At 41.6% G+C, this 16,452-nt stretch overlaps 1 protein-coding gene across 2 annotated transcripts; it reads left to right on the forward strand.

The window, feature by feature from the left end:
* The first annotated feature begins 268 nt into the window (after positions 1–268).
* LOC106562505 (N-lysine methyltransferase KMT5A-A) lies at positions 269–16,221 on the forward strand. Of its 2 annotated transcripts, none has more exons than XM_014127423.3 (7): positions 269–528; positions 1,183–1,333; positions 1,901–2,189; positions 9,849–9,936; positions 13,190–13,249; positions 14,859–15,049; positions 15,265–16,221. In XM_014127423.3, exons 1-7 carry the CDS (start codon positions 520–522, stop codon positions 15,473–15,475), a joined length of 999 nt encoding a protein of 332 aa, XP_013982898.1. In that variant the 5' UTR covers positions 269–519; the 3' UTR covers positions 15,476–16,221. The 2 variants fall into 2 exon arrangements, with proteins under 2 accessions (XP_013982898.1, XP_013982904.1); XM_014127429.3 differs by having other exon boundaries at positions 1,904–2,189.
* Positions 16,222–16,452: the final 231 nt, after the last annotated feature.

A 16,452-nucleotide genomic window follows, 5' to 3' on the forward strand; every position in this document is an offset into this window, starting at 1 on the left:
AGGCAGTATGAAAAGTTTGACAAAATATAAAACAGCCACAAACAAAACATGACACACCAATACCAAAGTACAGAGATAGAGTTTTTCAATGTGTTGTTTACTTAGATTCTGTAAAATACTAATTTTCACAAGGTAATTCTTTAATGAGGATGATGATAATGATTCATGTTGATTAACTCCCCAAAACAATGTTAGACAGCGCCGCCTGCTGGCTCTCCCTTAGAACTACCGTCCCTTTAAATGTTACATGGCTCTCTCCCTTGAATGAGTTACATTAAAACATGGCGGAGGGGAGGAACTGTGGAAACTGCCTGGGCTGAAGAATTTGAAAGGAAAACATACAAAAGTGACCTTTGTGGAGACGGAGGAGAGTGTACGAAGGCAGAGGAGAGGTGGGATGACTGTTGTATGACGCTGGGGACATACGTGGAGACACGGCTTCTGGATATTGTTTTACTGCAACAGAAGAGTGGACCCGAAGCCCTTTTCGCATAAATACAAAAAAAAAAAAATCCAGAAATGAACGGGGTAAGTTGGCTGTAACAATTCGTCAAATGTGTACTTTGTTATTTTACAAAAAATAGGTTACATTCATTTAGGACAATAGATGGGAGTATACTGTTATTTCTATGCTAGTTAGGTATTTGTTTAACGTTATTTGATCAATGTCCAACATTGTTGCATGATGTTAGCTAGCATGGTTAGCTAGCTAGCTAACTATACGTTATTCTCTCTACTCCAGCTAGCTACTCCTATCGGCTGAATAAGCGAACGGTCGAAATAAAAAGTTAGTCGCTTTTAGTGGGCGAGGCATTTGTAACTCAAATATACAGCCACGTTTGCATGTTATCGAAAACAACATGTTTGTCACAAATAATGTGATGAGTGAAGCGATTGAGCTAACAACTAGGAGGCCCGTATGTTGTGCAGGTGTGTTTTGTCATAGTTAGCCAAATTATGTTGCTGGCTGGCGTCACTGCTAGTGTATTGACACAGGTCTCCTCTTTTTCATAAGATCAGGTCAGGTGACTGCCAGACATTACTCAACAGTTGTTATGGTCGAATGTCCTCGACATTTCCTTGTGGAAAATGAATTTCAACGTTATGTTATTTACATTGTTGACGTCTCCACACACACCGCAACAACAAATGATTGATGGTTTCCACCTCTTCCTTTGACAGGACATGGTACTAAACAGCCACTCCATCACTCTCCTGGGCCACAGCAAGTCCAAATCACCTGTCCATGATGAGATGACCATCAAACTCATTCAGGAGGGAAAGTACGCTGGATGCTGCTCTATACAGAATGAAACACCAAGGCAAGGGGATGGTATGTAGTGTACAGTAGCCTATTCATTGAACTACTACAGTGCATGTCCTGTTCTTTCTATTTGGCTCCTCTTTCCTGCAAGTCTACACATTTTGCCATCGGGTGGAGAGAAATGTTTGCAGTTTTTAATATGATATCTGAGTGAGAGTGACTAACAAAATCAATGGGGCCCTGTAGGTGGTAACTTGACCATGATTAGTCATTGCATGCCGCCAGTTGCCCATACCTGGCCTAGATCAATGTGTATAGACATTATATGGCTTAGTGAATACTGAGTAAAATGTGTGTTTTACTTGAAACCTAAAACATGGCTGCATGATGAGGTTGGCTTCATCATGGTCCATCACTTCTACTCATTCAAAAATAATATATTCACATCACATCTAAGGAGGAGCTGTTGGTTTAGTCTGTGGCATCTCAATAGTCTAAAGTTACTTCTTCTTGTTTCCTACGTTTTTGATAGCCCATTTTACATGAAATGTACAAAAGCAATCTGAACGAGATGAAGCCATTGACATGAACGCTGTTATATCCTCATCTGACTTCCTCTTTGCTTGCCCCACCCAGCAGCCAGGAGACTGAACTCTGAGGCGACATGCGTCCTGAAGCTGGCAGACATGGAAGAGAGCCACAGCCAGTGGCCCTGCAGGACAGATGAGAACCAGCACCAGTCCTCCCAGCAGCTTCTCCACTTCTCCCCAGTCTCCTGCCTCCGTTCCCCAGCTGATGTCTCCTCCCCTCCTGCCCCCAGTAACATCACCCACACCCTACTCGCCAACAACACCGCTGCTCACCTCGCTAACCAGAGGAGGGACATCCGACGCAAGGCCAAAGGGAAGAAGTCAGCACTAAGAATGTAAGCTCTCTCTGGATGTCACACAAAATCACATTTTGTCGGGTATTTTCATAGCTAAAAAACACTTGTCACAATAGCTTGGGACTGTCAAATGCATGCACTAAACTGGAGCATGTGAATAATTATGTAAAAAGGGTGTATTATAATTGGGATTGGTGAACTGCAGAGTTTGCGTCTCCCATGTGCACATATTAGGAGTGAACTGAACTTGAGGGAGTGTTGGCTTTTTGTGAGAATTGTTATTTCAATCAAAATACTACTCATTACAGAGTAAGCGATACAGCTTCATATGACGCCAATTTCTTTCCCCTTTTGTTTCATCACAAAACCAGAGAGCAACCTCTGTCTGAAGTCCACAAAGCATATTGCATGTAACAAACAGTTACATGGTCAAGCAAGTTAATGTTTCCGACATTTTCGGACCACTAAACAGCTATTGACTTAGAACCAAGGAGAGTTACCGCAAGTCGCAAAGAAAACCGGAGCCGCCTCCACTATTCCAGCACCATTTCAACATCAATTCACCTATGCTTAGTCCAATACAGTGACAACTAAAAGATAGCAAAAATAATTTAGTCTAATCAACGTAAAATTTTATGATGTGGCTGTCCGTGCTTCTGATTTCTGTGTGCGTGCACGTTCGTGCAAGTAGAAAAAAACATTTTGACTCACTCCAATGCCATCCTCTTTCATGTTGACGAAACGGTCTATCACTCTGTCATACATTACACAATTACATTTTTTGTTGTCGTAGGTAACCTGGCTAAAATGCTTGCTCGCTAGCCTAACTTCCTTTCATGGGCAACGTTAGCTAGTTAACATTAGCCTTCTACATCTAGCTACATATTGAACTTCTATCCTCTCAGGCCAGGGGTAGGGCTGTGGCGGTCACAAAATTTCATCAGCCGGTGATTGTCAAGCAAATAACTGTCGGTCTCACGGTAGTTGACAGTTAATTAACATAAACACAACATTAGCATCTTCTGGCTTCCACACATAGTCTACAAGCCAATTTAAACGTCTAATAAATCCATGTAATATGTCCTACACATCACAATAAACATTATTTACTTTAGACAGGTCCGAAGAAGCATGATATGAAAAAAATGTATTATTTGTTTATTTCAGAAGAAAATAATAGCATACTCTTGAGTTGCCCTCACCTGGCTATGCCAAATGGCTGTGGGCTACACTAGTTCATTTAGCAGACAAGATTTGCATAAAATTCCATGGCATTATTTTATAATATGAATTAAACAAAGCTGAATTAAATATTTTCTCCAAACGATTTGAGGGAGTGCGCACATGCGGCTATTATGTGAGCAGTTAACAAATAAATAGTTACTCATATATGGTTAGTTTTGAGTTATTAATGTAAATTCAGTTGTTTTTACAGAAGTTGGGCTATATGTTTTGATGTTTAATACATTGTAAGGCTGCATGATGAGACTCTAATGATGATTTGAAAAAAGTCTCTTGAAAGGCTTGAGCTCTGCTTTTTTTTTTGCGGAGGCTGTACACACCATCAGTCTCTCATTCACAATTTGACAAGCAGTTGATAATGAATTTCACGGTGGCATACCCCTTTTGTGGCCATAATGCACCCTAAAAAAATCCATGCCTTTTGCGGCCCGGAGTGCTGCGTTGTGCCCTTCTCCTTGAGTGTGCAGCGCAATCCGAAGCGCCTCTTACTCACATGGCTCTCCGTCACGTGATCAGGTCTTTCTCACAGGCTACAAGTCAGACACGTCGAGGACGCAACTATGTGCGTCCTTATCCAATTCCGAGGTGCATATTGAAGATATTGGAAGAACTGTCCACATTTTACTTTTTTGTCAGCCAACAAAATGAGTAGGCTTAACGAACAGCAAAAGCACTAGCCTATGTCAATCTACTATCCCCCATAGTACAAAAGTCGACCTATTCTGTGTGAGAAATAAATATTCCAAACATAGTCTGGGACAGTTGTGGGATGCTATAGATCCCACATTAATACAACCACTAGCATCAAAAACACTTTTTTTTAATGCAATGTGGCTGTCGCAACAGATCAGTACGTTTACCTTAAAATGTTGAGAAACTATTAGGCTCTTTCTTCCATTATAAGCCCAGCAATGTGCCCATGGTAGTAGGCTATAAGCGCGAATGTTCCGTTAGCGGGACACACCATTATCAAAAGTTACCGCAAATACAATTATCCATATAATTATTTTATTATAAAGGTGCATTTTTATGGTGAATATTATCTTCCCCAAACTTGAAACTAATGCACTGCTTATATATGCCAGTTATATATGCCAGTTGGCACCCCTTGTAAAGCGGATTAATGTACTTCATTTTAAGAAGTTATTTGTCCACTTTAGTTGTGATACAAACCTTATTAAAACATATAGGCCTATGGGCTAGGCTACCTAATGTGTGTTTCTATGATTCAAAAAAGGCATTGTTTCTTATGCTGGGCATGATTCACAAGTGATAATATGTCATTCACAAGTGATAGGCTAATATTGTTACCCATCAGACAATTCTTGATTTAATCTTGTCTAAATAATATGTGTGACATTTGTTTGATTTAAAATGGACCATTATCATGCACCTGTATCGAAACAAGGGCAGTGGGAAAGAATACATGTAATCTATGCACTTAAATAGCGAATGGAGGACGCTTTTCCCCGTGTTTTATTTTCATACCAGCCAGGTAGGCTATACTCCTGCTGCTTAATATTAGTGAAGTTGTGAAATAAATATAGTAGGCCTAGCCTATATAAAGCTGATGGGATCCTTGCCACTAACAAAAAGACAATCACTCTGTTTTCTCCCGCAATTGCATAGTATATAGAAATGTTGCGCAACATGAGCTCATGGGCCCTCATGAAGTGTTTGATTATATTTTCAAATACATTTGCATTGTCAGAGTGATTAGCAAGACAATGGAGTGCTGAGTACCAGGCAGTTAGCAAGTTTGGTAGGCTGTTAATGGCCATTCAAGCTTGGAGAAGCCTGTGACTAAACAGTTATGTGGGATTTGACTGCCTTCATGGCCTCTGGTGTGGCAGTAATACGGTCACCGCAACAGCCCTAGCCAGGGGAACAAGATATGAGTTAATGGTTGGATCAGAATCGCCATTATTATCATTGGCCAGTATGGAGAATCAAGTAGAGCCACAAGTCCAAATCGCTATCTCCATCCACGGCTAATTTAGGAAAGGGACAATTTTTGCTAGTTAGCCACCGGAGGACAACAACACAACGAGATGCATTAATGCAAGTTGTTTCTGTAAGTGACGTATGCTCTCAATGTGATTTGATAGGAGTGACGCCAAATCCAAAGTGGCTCCACTTGATACTACTTTTTATGTCGTTTTTTTTCTTCTTTTTTGTTTGCTTGCTCAGTTTAGCTCATCTCTGATTGGCTATTATTATGTACTTTTAAATATTTTTTTATGAAGGGATGTCATGCTCGCTGGCTTCCTTTGCATTCAACGCTACGGGCGGCAACAATGTCATACTCTTTTTGACCAGAAAGCATCAGATGGCCTAAACAGACAGAGCGGTGCTGTTTCGCTCGCTCGGATGCTTTCTGGTGAGAGGCATTCAGCCTCTTGTGAATTGAAGGAAAATATGAAACACAAAATATTTTATTTAATCTTTTTTGGGGGGGAAGCCTGGCTTCCCTTGGCTTCCATGAATACATGGCACTGTTGGCAACAGTTGGAGATTTGCTGAAGGAGAAACAGGGTAGCATTCAGATACCGATGGACTAGAGGCCTTACTGTCTAAAACGGGTGACAAACGCATTTTGCCCCAGGGGCCACAGTCGGTCTTCAACGAGGCCCGGAGGGCTGCTCGGAAGATGTATTATATTTCCTCACTGTCAAAATGTGCAAAAACATTGTCCTCTATCCATCGTTTAAAAAAAGAAATAAATTCTATGCTCCCTGGCTGTCTAGCTTTCATTTGTAATTTATTAGCGAGCTGGATAGTCAAAAAACTGTATGAATGTAGGTCCATTATCAGTTCTACACAGTTTTGATTTGGTTTTAGGAATCTCTCACACACACACACACACAAGTATGTGGACACTCCTTCAGATTAGTGGATTCGGCTCTTTCAGCCACACCCGTTGCTGACAGGTGTGTAAAATTGAGCACACCGCCATGCAATCTCCATAGAAAAACCTTGGTAGTAGAATGCTTTACTGAAGAGCTCAGTGACTTTCAACGTGGCACTGTCATAGGATGCCACCTTTCCAAGAAGTCAGTTGGTCAAATCTTTGCCCCGTTAGAGCTGCCTCGGTCAACTGTTGTACTATTGTGAAGTGGAAATGTCTAGGAGCAACAACTGCTCAGTCACAAAGTGGTAGGGCACACAAGCTCACAGAGCAGGACCGTCGAGTGCTGAAGGGCGTAGTGCATAAAAATCATCTGTTTTTCATGGTCGGGCTAGGCACCTTAGTTCCAGCGAAGGGAAATCTAAACACTACAGCATGCAATGACATTCTAGGCGAGTCTGTGCTTCCAACTTTGTGGCAACAGTTTGTGGAAGGCCCTTTCCTGTTTCAGCATGACAATGCCCCTGTGCACAAAGCTAGTTCCATACAGAAATGGTTTGTCAAGATTTGTGTGTGTGTGTTTTTTTATTTTTATTTATTAGAGCTGACCCTGTTTGGTCGACCAACAACCTAAGATTTATTTATTTTTTGTAAAGCAGTCACATTTTGTTAGGTTACAGCCTTATTCTAAAATGTTTTAAAATTGTTTTTCTTCCCCCTCAATCTACACACAATACCCCATAATGAAAATTTATGCTAATTTATTTAAAAAATATATATTTTTACATAAGTATGTTGACCCTTTACTCAGTACTTTGTTAAAGCACCTTTGTCAGCGATTACAGCCTAGAGTCTTCTTGGGTATGACGCTACAACCTTGCCACATCTGTATTTTGGGAGTTTCTCTCATTCCTCTCTGCAGATCCTCTCAAGCTCTGTCAGGTTGGATGGGGAGGGTTGCTGTACAGCTATTTTCAGGTCTCTCCAAAGATGTTCGATCTGGTTCAAGTCCGGGCCCTGGCTGGGCCATCTAAAGGACATTCAGAGACTTGTCCCGAAGCCACTCCTGCGTTGTCTTGGCTGTGTGCTTAGGGTCGTTGTCCTGTTGGAAGGTGGATCTTCGCACCAGTCTGAGGTCCTGAGCGCTCTAGAGCAGGCTTCCATCAAGGATCTCTCTGAACTTTGCTCCGTTCATCTTTGAAAAACATCTCCACAGCATGATTCTGCCACCACCATGCTTCACTGTAGGGATGGTGTCAGGTTTCCTCCATACGTGACGCTTCGCATTCTGGCCAAAGAGTTCAATCTTGGTTTCATCAGACCAGAGAATGTTGTTTCTCATAGTCTGAGAGTGTTTAGGTGCCTTTTGGCAAACTCCAAGCGGGCTGTCATGTGCATTTTTACTGAGGAGTGGCTTCCGTCTGGCCACTCTACCATAAAGGCCTGATTGGTGGAGTGCTGCAGAGATTGTAGATTGTTATCCTTCTGGAAGGTTCTCCCATCTCCACAGAGGAACTCTGGAGCTCTGTCAGAGTGACCATCGGGTTCTTGGTCAACTCCCTAACCAAGACCCTTCTCTCCCGATTGCTCAGTTTGGCTGGGCAGTTAACCAATGATATTAGGCCATACTTGGCCATGATTACAAACACCTGTGTGTCTCTTGACACTATAGAAATGACTCATCTCGCAGTGTTTGATGATACCCTGATGAAGACAGCTTTGCTGTCGAAACGTTGGTGATTAAATTTTTGCATCTGAGCTCTTAGAGTGTGCGGCTTTTCTTTATTTTCACCTGCAAGTTCCCGGACATTTCTGGGGGGAATGGCCCTAGCCCTCACCCTCCGATCCAACAGGTCCCAGATGTGCTCAATGGGATTGAGATCCGGGCTCTTCGCTGGCCATGACAGAACACTGACATTCCTGTCTTGCAGGAAATCATGCACAGAACTAGCACTATGGCTGGTGGCATTGTCATGTCAGGATGAGCCTGCAGCAAGCATACCACACGAGGGAGGAGGATGTCTTCCCTGTAAAGCACAGCGTTGAGATTGCATGCAATGACAACAAGCTCAGTCCGATGATGCTGTGACACTCCGCCCCAGACCATGACGGACCCTCCACCAACAAATCGATCCCGTTCCAGAGTACAGGCCTCGGTGTAACGCTCATTCCTTTGACGATAAACGTGAATCCGACCATCACCCCTGGTGATACAAAACCACGTCTCGTCAGTGAAGAGCACTTGTTGCCAGTCCTGTCTGGTCCAGCGACGGCGGGTTTGTGCCATTAGGCGACGTTGTTGCCGGTGATGTCTGGTGAGGACCTGCCTTACACAGGCCTACAAGCCTTCAGTCCAGCCTCTCTCAGCCTATTGCGGACAGTCTGAGCACTGGTGTAGGGATTGTGCGTTCCTGGTATAACTCGTGCAGTTGTTGTTGCCATCCTGTACCTGTCCCACAGGTGTGATGTTCAGATGTACTGATCCTGTGCAGGTGTTGTTACACGTGGTCTACCACTGCGAGGACGAACAGCTCTCCGTCCTGTCTCCCTGTAGCTCTGTCTTGGGTGTCTCACAGTACGGACATTGCAATTTATTACCCTGGCCACATCTGCAGTCCTCATGCCTCCTTGCAGCATGCCTAAGGCACGGTTACACAGATGAACAGGGACCCTGGGCATCTTTTGTTTTTTTCAGAGTCAGTAGAAAGGCCTCTTTAGTGTCCTAAGTTTTCATAACTGTGACCTTAAACGCCTACAGTCTGTAAGCTGTTAGTGTCTTAACGACCGTTCCACAGGTGCATGTTCATTGATTGATTGTTTATGGTTCATTGAACAAGCATGGGGAAACAGTGTTTAAACCCTTTACAATGAAGATCTGTGACGTTAATTCGTAAAAATCCAAATCTCTTTGAAAGACAGGGTCCTGAAAAAGGGCTTTTTAACATTTTTTTTGTTGTTGCTGAGTTTAGTTAATACAATGTTTTTAAAGTTCCTTGCAGACAGGCCGTGTTTTGCCAATGCGATTTATAGGATATTTATTTTGATCATGTTATTTTCTACCTACAGGCTGCAGTGGTTTTTATTTGTTGGCTTTATGTAGGTTGTTTTTACATAGATGGCAATACAAGTTACTTTTAGAATTTTTATTTTGAAATATGACTTTGTTCCACAAATGTCCATATGAAAATCATAACTGGCACGCAGATTGGTAGAAATAGTAAGATAAATTGGCACTCCAAATGGAAAAGGTTGCCGAACCCCTGGTGTAGCCTATTACCTACCGGCAACTTCAGGAGCGTAACAGCCAACTCTGCCAAGGCCAGCAGCAGCGGGGAGGAAGAGGGTCAGGAACATTATTTTTTATTTTTCTCCTCCTTGTTAAGCGGTCTTGTTTTCTGGATCCCTCTCAAGTCATTTGTGTGCTTAAAGCATCAAACAAGCGCGCGCACACACACACGTGTGTGTGTGTGTGTACCACAAAGGGCTGCAATGTCTGTTTCTGTTGGACACTTTGTACTTGTTTTTCACTTTAATAAGAACATGGCTCATATGTGCCCATATATGTAAAAAGTTGTTTGTTAATGCTTGTTCATACATTTCCTTAACAGAGCAGAGAGCAGGAATTCCCAAAACCGCAAAGTAACAGACTACTATCCCATAAGGAGAAGCTCCAGGAAAAGCAAAGCAGAGTTGAAGGTGAGAGCAAAGTGCATTTATTACCTTGTAATATTAAAGCATTGACCACTTCCATGCTGTTATATATCAAAGATTTAGTGGTGTACTGTGCAGATTATTGAGAGAAACAGATCTAGTGTGAAATGAGGGCCATGTGTGGAATGGGTGCAACTCAATATTAGGAAGGTGTTCCTAATGTTCGGTTTACCCAGTGTATATCCCCTGTCTGATTCCCAGTTCATATCCCCTGTCTGATTCCCAGTTCATCCAGTAGATCAGGGTTTCCCAAACTCGGTCCTGGGACCCCCCCTGGGTGCACGTTTTGGTTTTTGCCCTAGCGCTACACAAGCTGGTTCAAATAACCAACTCATCAAGCTTTGATTGTTTGATTCAGCTGTGCTAGGGCAAAAGCCAAAATGTGCACCTGGGGGGGGGGGACCCTGCACTAGATGGCGCCACTTGAAACCAGTTGCGTCTGGTTTGGGTAGTGAGTGACTGTGCCAAAATTGCTGAACGTTTTTTGTTTGCAATAAGGCTGGACCAAATCTGAACCAATCATAGAGGTCTGTTTCACAAGTTTGGCCAGTACTGTAGAGCAGGGGTTCCCAAACCTTTTCATTCGGGGGGGCCTGCTTCCTGCATTATCCCATGCACGCGCCATGTATATTTCTATGGGCTCAAGCACTGTTCATAACAAACTATTCACAGTTTTTTAAAGCTTATTTCCTGCAATTCTGTACTTTTTTCCATGTCTGTCTATTAATGTGATATTTGAGTGACAAATTACAACAATATCTATAGGCTAAAAAACATTATTTTTTTTAAATAATAAAAACATTAGCTGACATGGGCTAGTTGATATGGACATTTCTGACAAGTTCTAATATAGAGCTGGGACGATAAACCATAAATGACAGACACTGACATTGCCTTCCTCTTACCGAAGCATTTTGCTTACGTTAGTGATTTTGCTACACAACGTTCCTGTAGATTTGTTCTAAAACCATAATTTGGTCAACATTAATGGCCTATGCCTTATGTTGATTCCTGCTATGGAAGTGTCTGCCTGTCGGCTGCTGACTCAATCCCTCTCCCCACTGCACTCGGAGGAGGGAGCGACGTGTTCTGAGAAGCACCGTTGCTTAAAATACTATTGCGGCGAAAAGACTTTTAGCTTAAATGCCAATATGCACAAATTCTCTTCAGAGCCCAAAATAAATCTGATTGTATTTGGATAGGTTACACATCAAAATACAATCATGCATTTGCTGTGTGTGATATATATATTGTGCATATTGGCATTTAAGCTATATTATTTACCACTTGAGGAAGTAGGAACTCAAAACACTTAGCTTGATTGCTAACTCTGAATATGATATTGTTGATAGATAGCCAGTAAATGTAATGTAATCTAACGTCCTACAAAAACGGTCCAGTGCTAGGCCACTAGATGTAAACCTATTAAGTGAAAATGGCACGCTCCACTTGGCTCCGCAGGCACTTCAAAACCATACTACATAGCCTACTCCAGTTGTAAAGTGGTGCCATGAACTCCATATTAAGTGGTGAGAAATACATTATATACACTCACAGAAAGCTGTGACTCTGTGTAACTAGAACAGTAGTTGCTTTGAAAACTGTCTTTTCGCCAAAATAGTATTTTAAGCAACGGTGCTTCTCAGAACGCATCGCTCCCTCCTCCGAGTGCAGTGGGGAGAGGGACTGAGTCAGCAGCCGACAGGCAGACACTTCCATAGCAGGAATCAACATAAGGCATGTCCATATTTTATTATTTCATATCAATAGAAAAAGGGGAAATAACTGTTTACCCAATGTGGACCTGACAAGTGTTCATTGTTTTGGGCTTTGGAATTTCCCATTAAAAAGCTCATAATTTTAATGTCATTTCATAATGCATTTATCATAGGCTACCATCTGTCTTACTTGGTACTGGAAATAATTGTCTAGAGCCCTGCCACTAATGTAAAGTAGTTTTGTTGTTATTGAGCAAAATAGTTACATTTATCACTGACTTTTTGTCCATATCCCCCAGCTCTAGCACCTCCCCGGGAATTCTTTTTTATCGGAAGTTATCGATTTATCATTGTACATTTATTTTTCTTCAATTTATGGATTTTTGTTCATATGGCCCAGCTCTAGTACAGTAAAGTAGTTCAGTGTTCAGAAAAGTAGAGTACAGTGCACACGAGTTGAGTACATTATACTGTACTGAACTATACTCTAATTGACTGAACTGTACTTAGCTCTACTATGTTGTACTTTGTTGTCCAAACTTGTGAAACATGGACGTCTATGATTGGTTCAGATTTGGTCTGGACCAACCAAAATTGGTGTTTGGTGATTATGCATTTCTGTGTAGTACAGATCAGGGACCTATGATGAAATTATGTTACCGGGTGTAAATCCACTTCACTTAATGCAGTTAAATAACCAAAATATATGTATTTCAAAGTTGCGGCGTCATGTCATAGCTGACACCCCATTATTTCTGTAGACATCTTTGAATCTTAATTTGGAGCAGATATTTAATTGTTTTAAACTGAGGGAGAGATGACCTAAATTCTCTTACCAAACTTTGCATCTGCACAGTTCTTCTAGTAAATGTGTTTTTGTAAAATGTTCAGTGTAAATTGTTAAAAGTAGTCCTTGTGCATAGTTGTATGATTTTGTTAAACTTTTTAAATCAATGGTTTAAGTTTGGCCATACATTTTAAGTGAAAAATTGGTGGAATTGCCCCAATACAGTCTGGCTGACTGCTATTGCCTGAGCAGAGATTAGATTAGATGACTTTAAGGAATGAAAAATTATGGTCATCAAATAAATACTAAGTCATATACATGACTGAAATATTGTATTATTTCATATCAATAGAAAAAGGGGAAATAACTGTTTACCCAATGTGGACCTGACAGTGTTCATTATTTTTGGCTTTGGAATTTCCATTTAAGAAAACACAAATTGTTTTAATGTCATTTCATAATGCATTTAAGGTTTTCAAAAATATTATCGAACGGAAATCAAACTGTGATTTTTTTAATTTATTTTTTATATATGTCCGAAACTGAACCAACCTCCAAGCACTAGTAACTTTGCAGTGTAACTTTTTATTTAGAAAGGACAAGGGTTCATAACATGTGAGATTAGCTATAATGCCATTAGCAACTGTGAATAAGGACTTGTGTTCCTTCAAATATGTGGAGCCAAATTTTTTATTTCTTATTACATGTCCTCTATGCTTGGATTCTCTTACAGTGTGAACAAAAGAAACACATCGATGATCTGATCATAAATGGGATCGAGGAAGGAATGGAGGTACACACATTGATCACAGCGCTTAGCCAATCTGACTGGAAGGCCGTGTATTTGAAAACCTTGTTGCTATGTTCATACTGACATATCATGAAATGCATCTCGCACAATTTTCAGAGGAAAATTAAGTTCTAAGTTCATTTTATTATTTCAATAGACTATATTGTATTCCATGAGTGAAAATACAGTGCATTTGGAAAGTATTCAGACCCCTTCATCTTTTCCGAATGTTTATGTTACAGCCTTATTCTAAAATTGATTAAATCATTGTTTTGCCTCAATCTACACACAATGCCACATAATGACAAAGCGAAAAGTGTTTTTGTATTAAATAAATTGCAGATGTATTAAAAAGTATTCAGACCCTTTGCTATGAGACTCTAAATTGAGCTCAAGTGCATCCTGTTTCCATTGATCATCCTTGTTGTTTCTACAACTTGATTTACCACAGTCCACCTGTGGTAAATTCAATTGATTGGACATGATTAGGAAAGGCACAAACCTGTCTCTAAGGTCCCACAGTTGACAGTGCATGTCAGAGCAAAAGCCAAGCCATGAGGTCGAAGGAATTGTCCATAGAGCTCCGAGACAAGATTGTGTCGGCACAGATCTGGGGAAGGGTACCAGAAAATGTCTGCAATCGGGGGAGAAGGGCCTTGGTCAGGGAGGTGATCAAGAACTTGATGGGCACTCTGACAGAGCTCAAGAGTTCCTCTGTGGAGATGGGAGAACCTTCCAGAAGGACAACCATCTCTGCAGCACTCCACCAATCAGGCCTTTATAGTAGAGTGGCCAGATGGAAGCCACTCCTTAGTAAAAGGCACATGACAGCCCTCTTGGAGTTTGCCAAAAGGCACATAAAGAACTCACAGACCATGAGAAACAAGATTCTCTGGTCTGACGAAACCAAGATTGAGCTTTTTGGCCTGAATGCCAAACGTCACGTCTGGAGGAAAGCTGGCACCATCCCTACGGTGAAGCGTGGTGGCAGCATCATGCTGTGGGGAGGTTTTTCAGTGGCAGGAACTAGGAGACTAGTCAGGATTGAGGGAAAGATCAACGGAACAAAGTACAAAGAGATCCTTGATTAAAACCTGCTCCAGGGCGCTCAGGACCTCAGACTGGGGCAACGGTTCACCTTCCAGCAAGACAACGACCCTAAGCACACAGCAAAGACAATGCAGGAGTGGTCTCACTGTCCTTGAGTTGCCCAGCCAGAGCTTAGACTTGAACCCGATCAAAACATCTCTGGTGAGACCTGAAAATAGCTGTGCGGCGACACTCCCCATCCAACCTGACAGAGGATCTGCAGAGAAGAATGGGAGAAACTCCCCAAATACAGGTGTGCCAAGCTTGTAGCGTCATACCCAAGAAGACTCTAGGCTGTAATTGCTGCCGAAGGTGCTTCAACAAAGTACTGAGTAAAGGGTATGAATACCTATGTAAATTTAAAAACCTGTTTTTGCTTCGTCATTATGGGCTATTGTGTGTAGATTGAGGGGGGGAACAATTAAATCCATTTTAGAATACGTCTAACGTAACAAAATATGGAAAGTTAAGGGGTATGAATACTTTCTGAACACGCTGTATATTTATTCCCCAAATGGTACAGGTGCAGCATATAGAGGGGAAGGGTCGAGGAGTGTTTGCCACCCAGTGTTTCGATAAGGGCCAGTATGTAGTGGAGTACCATGGCGACCTGCTGCAGATCACTGACGCCAAAACGAGGGAGGCCGAGTACGCTCTTAACCCTGCTACCGGCTGCTACATGTACTACTTTCAGTATCTCTGCAAAACATACTGGTATGTCAAACCACTATCTCTTTTACGTGTGTGGCATCTCTGGTATAGCCGCAAAACTATTTCAGCGTTCTCACTGTTGGCTGCTCACTAATGCAGTATTTGTTTAAGTTTCATGATGTAATAACTTTTCAACCATAAAACTGTTAGATTAACCTAATATCAGTGGGGGTTTTTTTCCTTTTTTTTTTTTTTTTCTCAACTGCTTCTTCCTCTAGTGTGGACGCCACGAAAGAAACGGGGCGCATGGGCCGTCTGATCAACCACAGTAAGAACGGCAACTGTCAAACCAAACTCCATGACATCAACGGGATGCCTCACCTCATCCTGGTGGCATCGCGAGACGTCGATGAGGGCGAGGAGCTGCTCTACGACTATGGCGACCGCAGCAAAGCTTCCATCGCAGCCCACCCCTGGCTCAAACATTGATGGAGACATGATCCAGCTCAAAGAAAAGGGAAAGCGCTAACAACACCTTGGTTTCTTAATAGATCGTTTTTTAAATGTAAAAATTGCCTTAGCAACAGAATGTGTCATCACATCATTTTTTTTTTTTTTTCTGAAAGGGAGGGGGTAGTTTGTGTACTTAGTGGGGAGGGAGTTTTTGAGGAGGGTGGGTTAGGTTACAGTGACTTAAACACACATTTAGATTGAGGTACACCTTCTAAATGTCTGGCGACATCAATACTTTTAATATATTTATCAGTCTATAGGAAACATGCTAGTTTTTTCCAGCACATTTCTTTTTGTATATTTTGTATTACCGGTAGACCAGTGCTTCCACGGCATGCAGGTTGTAGTTCAGTGTTCTGCATTTTTATACAAAGTTTTTCTTAATTGGTTGTATGGTAGTTAGTTGCTAAGCAATAATTATATTTATGGTACCAGAACCCTTTCTGGTTGATGCAGAAAGCAGAACTATTAGATGCAAACTTACGAGCCGTCTTTAAAAGGTTCCAAAAACTGGAATAGGATTCCAACCATTGAAACTCACACTTTATTTGAAATGTCAACTTTATGCTATGTTATGTAGAGTTGTTTTATGAACTTGAACAAATCTGTACCTCTAACACACAAAGCTGTCAATGTCCACAAACAAATGCTCCATGAGGAAGTATTTAAATATGTATGCTGGGGTGGAGGCATCATTGAATAAACAGGTTTTATGCAAATTATACCCCGGCTTGCTTTTGTCATGACTTCGGACTCTTCTCTTTGCATTTAAAACACCTTGCTGATCACAAAGCTGAATTTGAGGATAATGGATTGATGATTTGTATAACTACTGTTCAGAGGGCATCAGATCCCCTCTAATATTTAATATGTTGATTGCATGAGGTTGGCTTAGTGAGACGCATTTCCAAACGGAACGTTCTAAATTAAACATTTCCCACGCAGGCTGTTTT

The sequence above is a fragment of the Salmo salar genome, chromosome 01 (genome assembly GCF_965601325.2).
Source record: "Salmo salar chromosome 01, fSalSal1, whole genome shotgun sequence".
NCBI lineage: Eukaryota > Metazoa > Chordata > Actinopteri > Salmoniformes > Salmonidae > Salmo > Salmo salar.

Bases quoted from the DNA above. Each gene is read 5' to 3' on its own strand.
- LOC106562505 (XM_014127423.3), top strand. The intron at 2,190-9,848 runs GTAAGCTCTCTC...TTTCCTTAACAG, and splicing joins AAGAAGTCAGCACTAAGAAT to AGCAGAGAGCAGGAATTCCC. The intron at 13,250-14,858 runs GTACACACATTG...CAAATGGTACAG, and splicing joins GGATCGAGGAAGGAATGGAG to GTGCAGCATATAGAGGGGAA.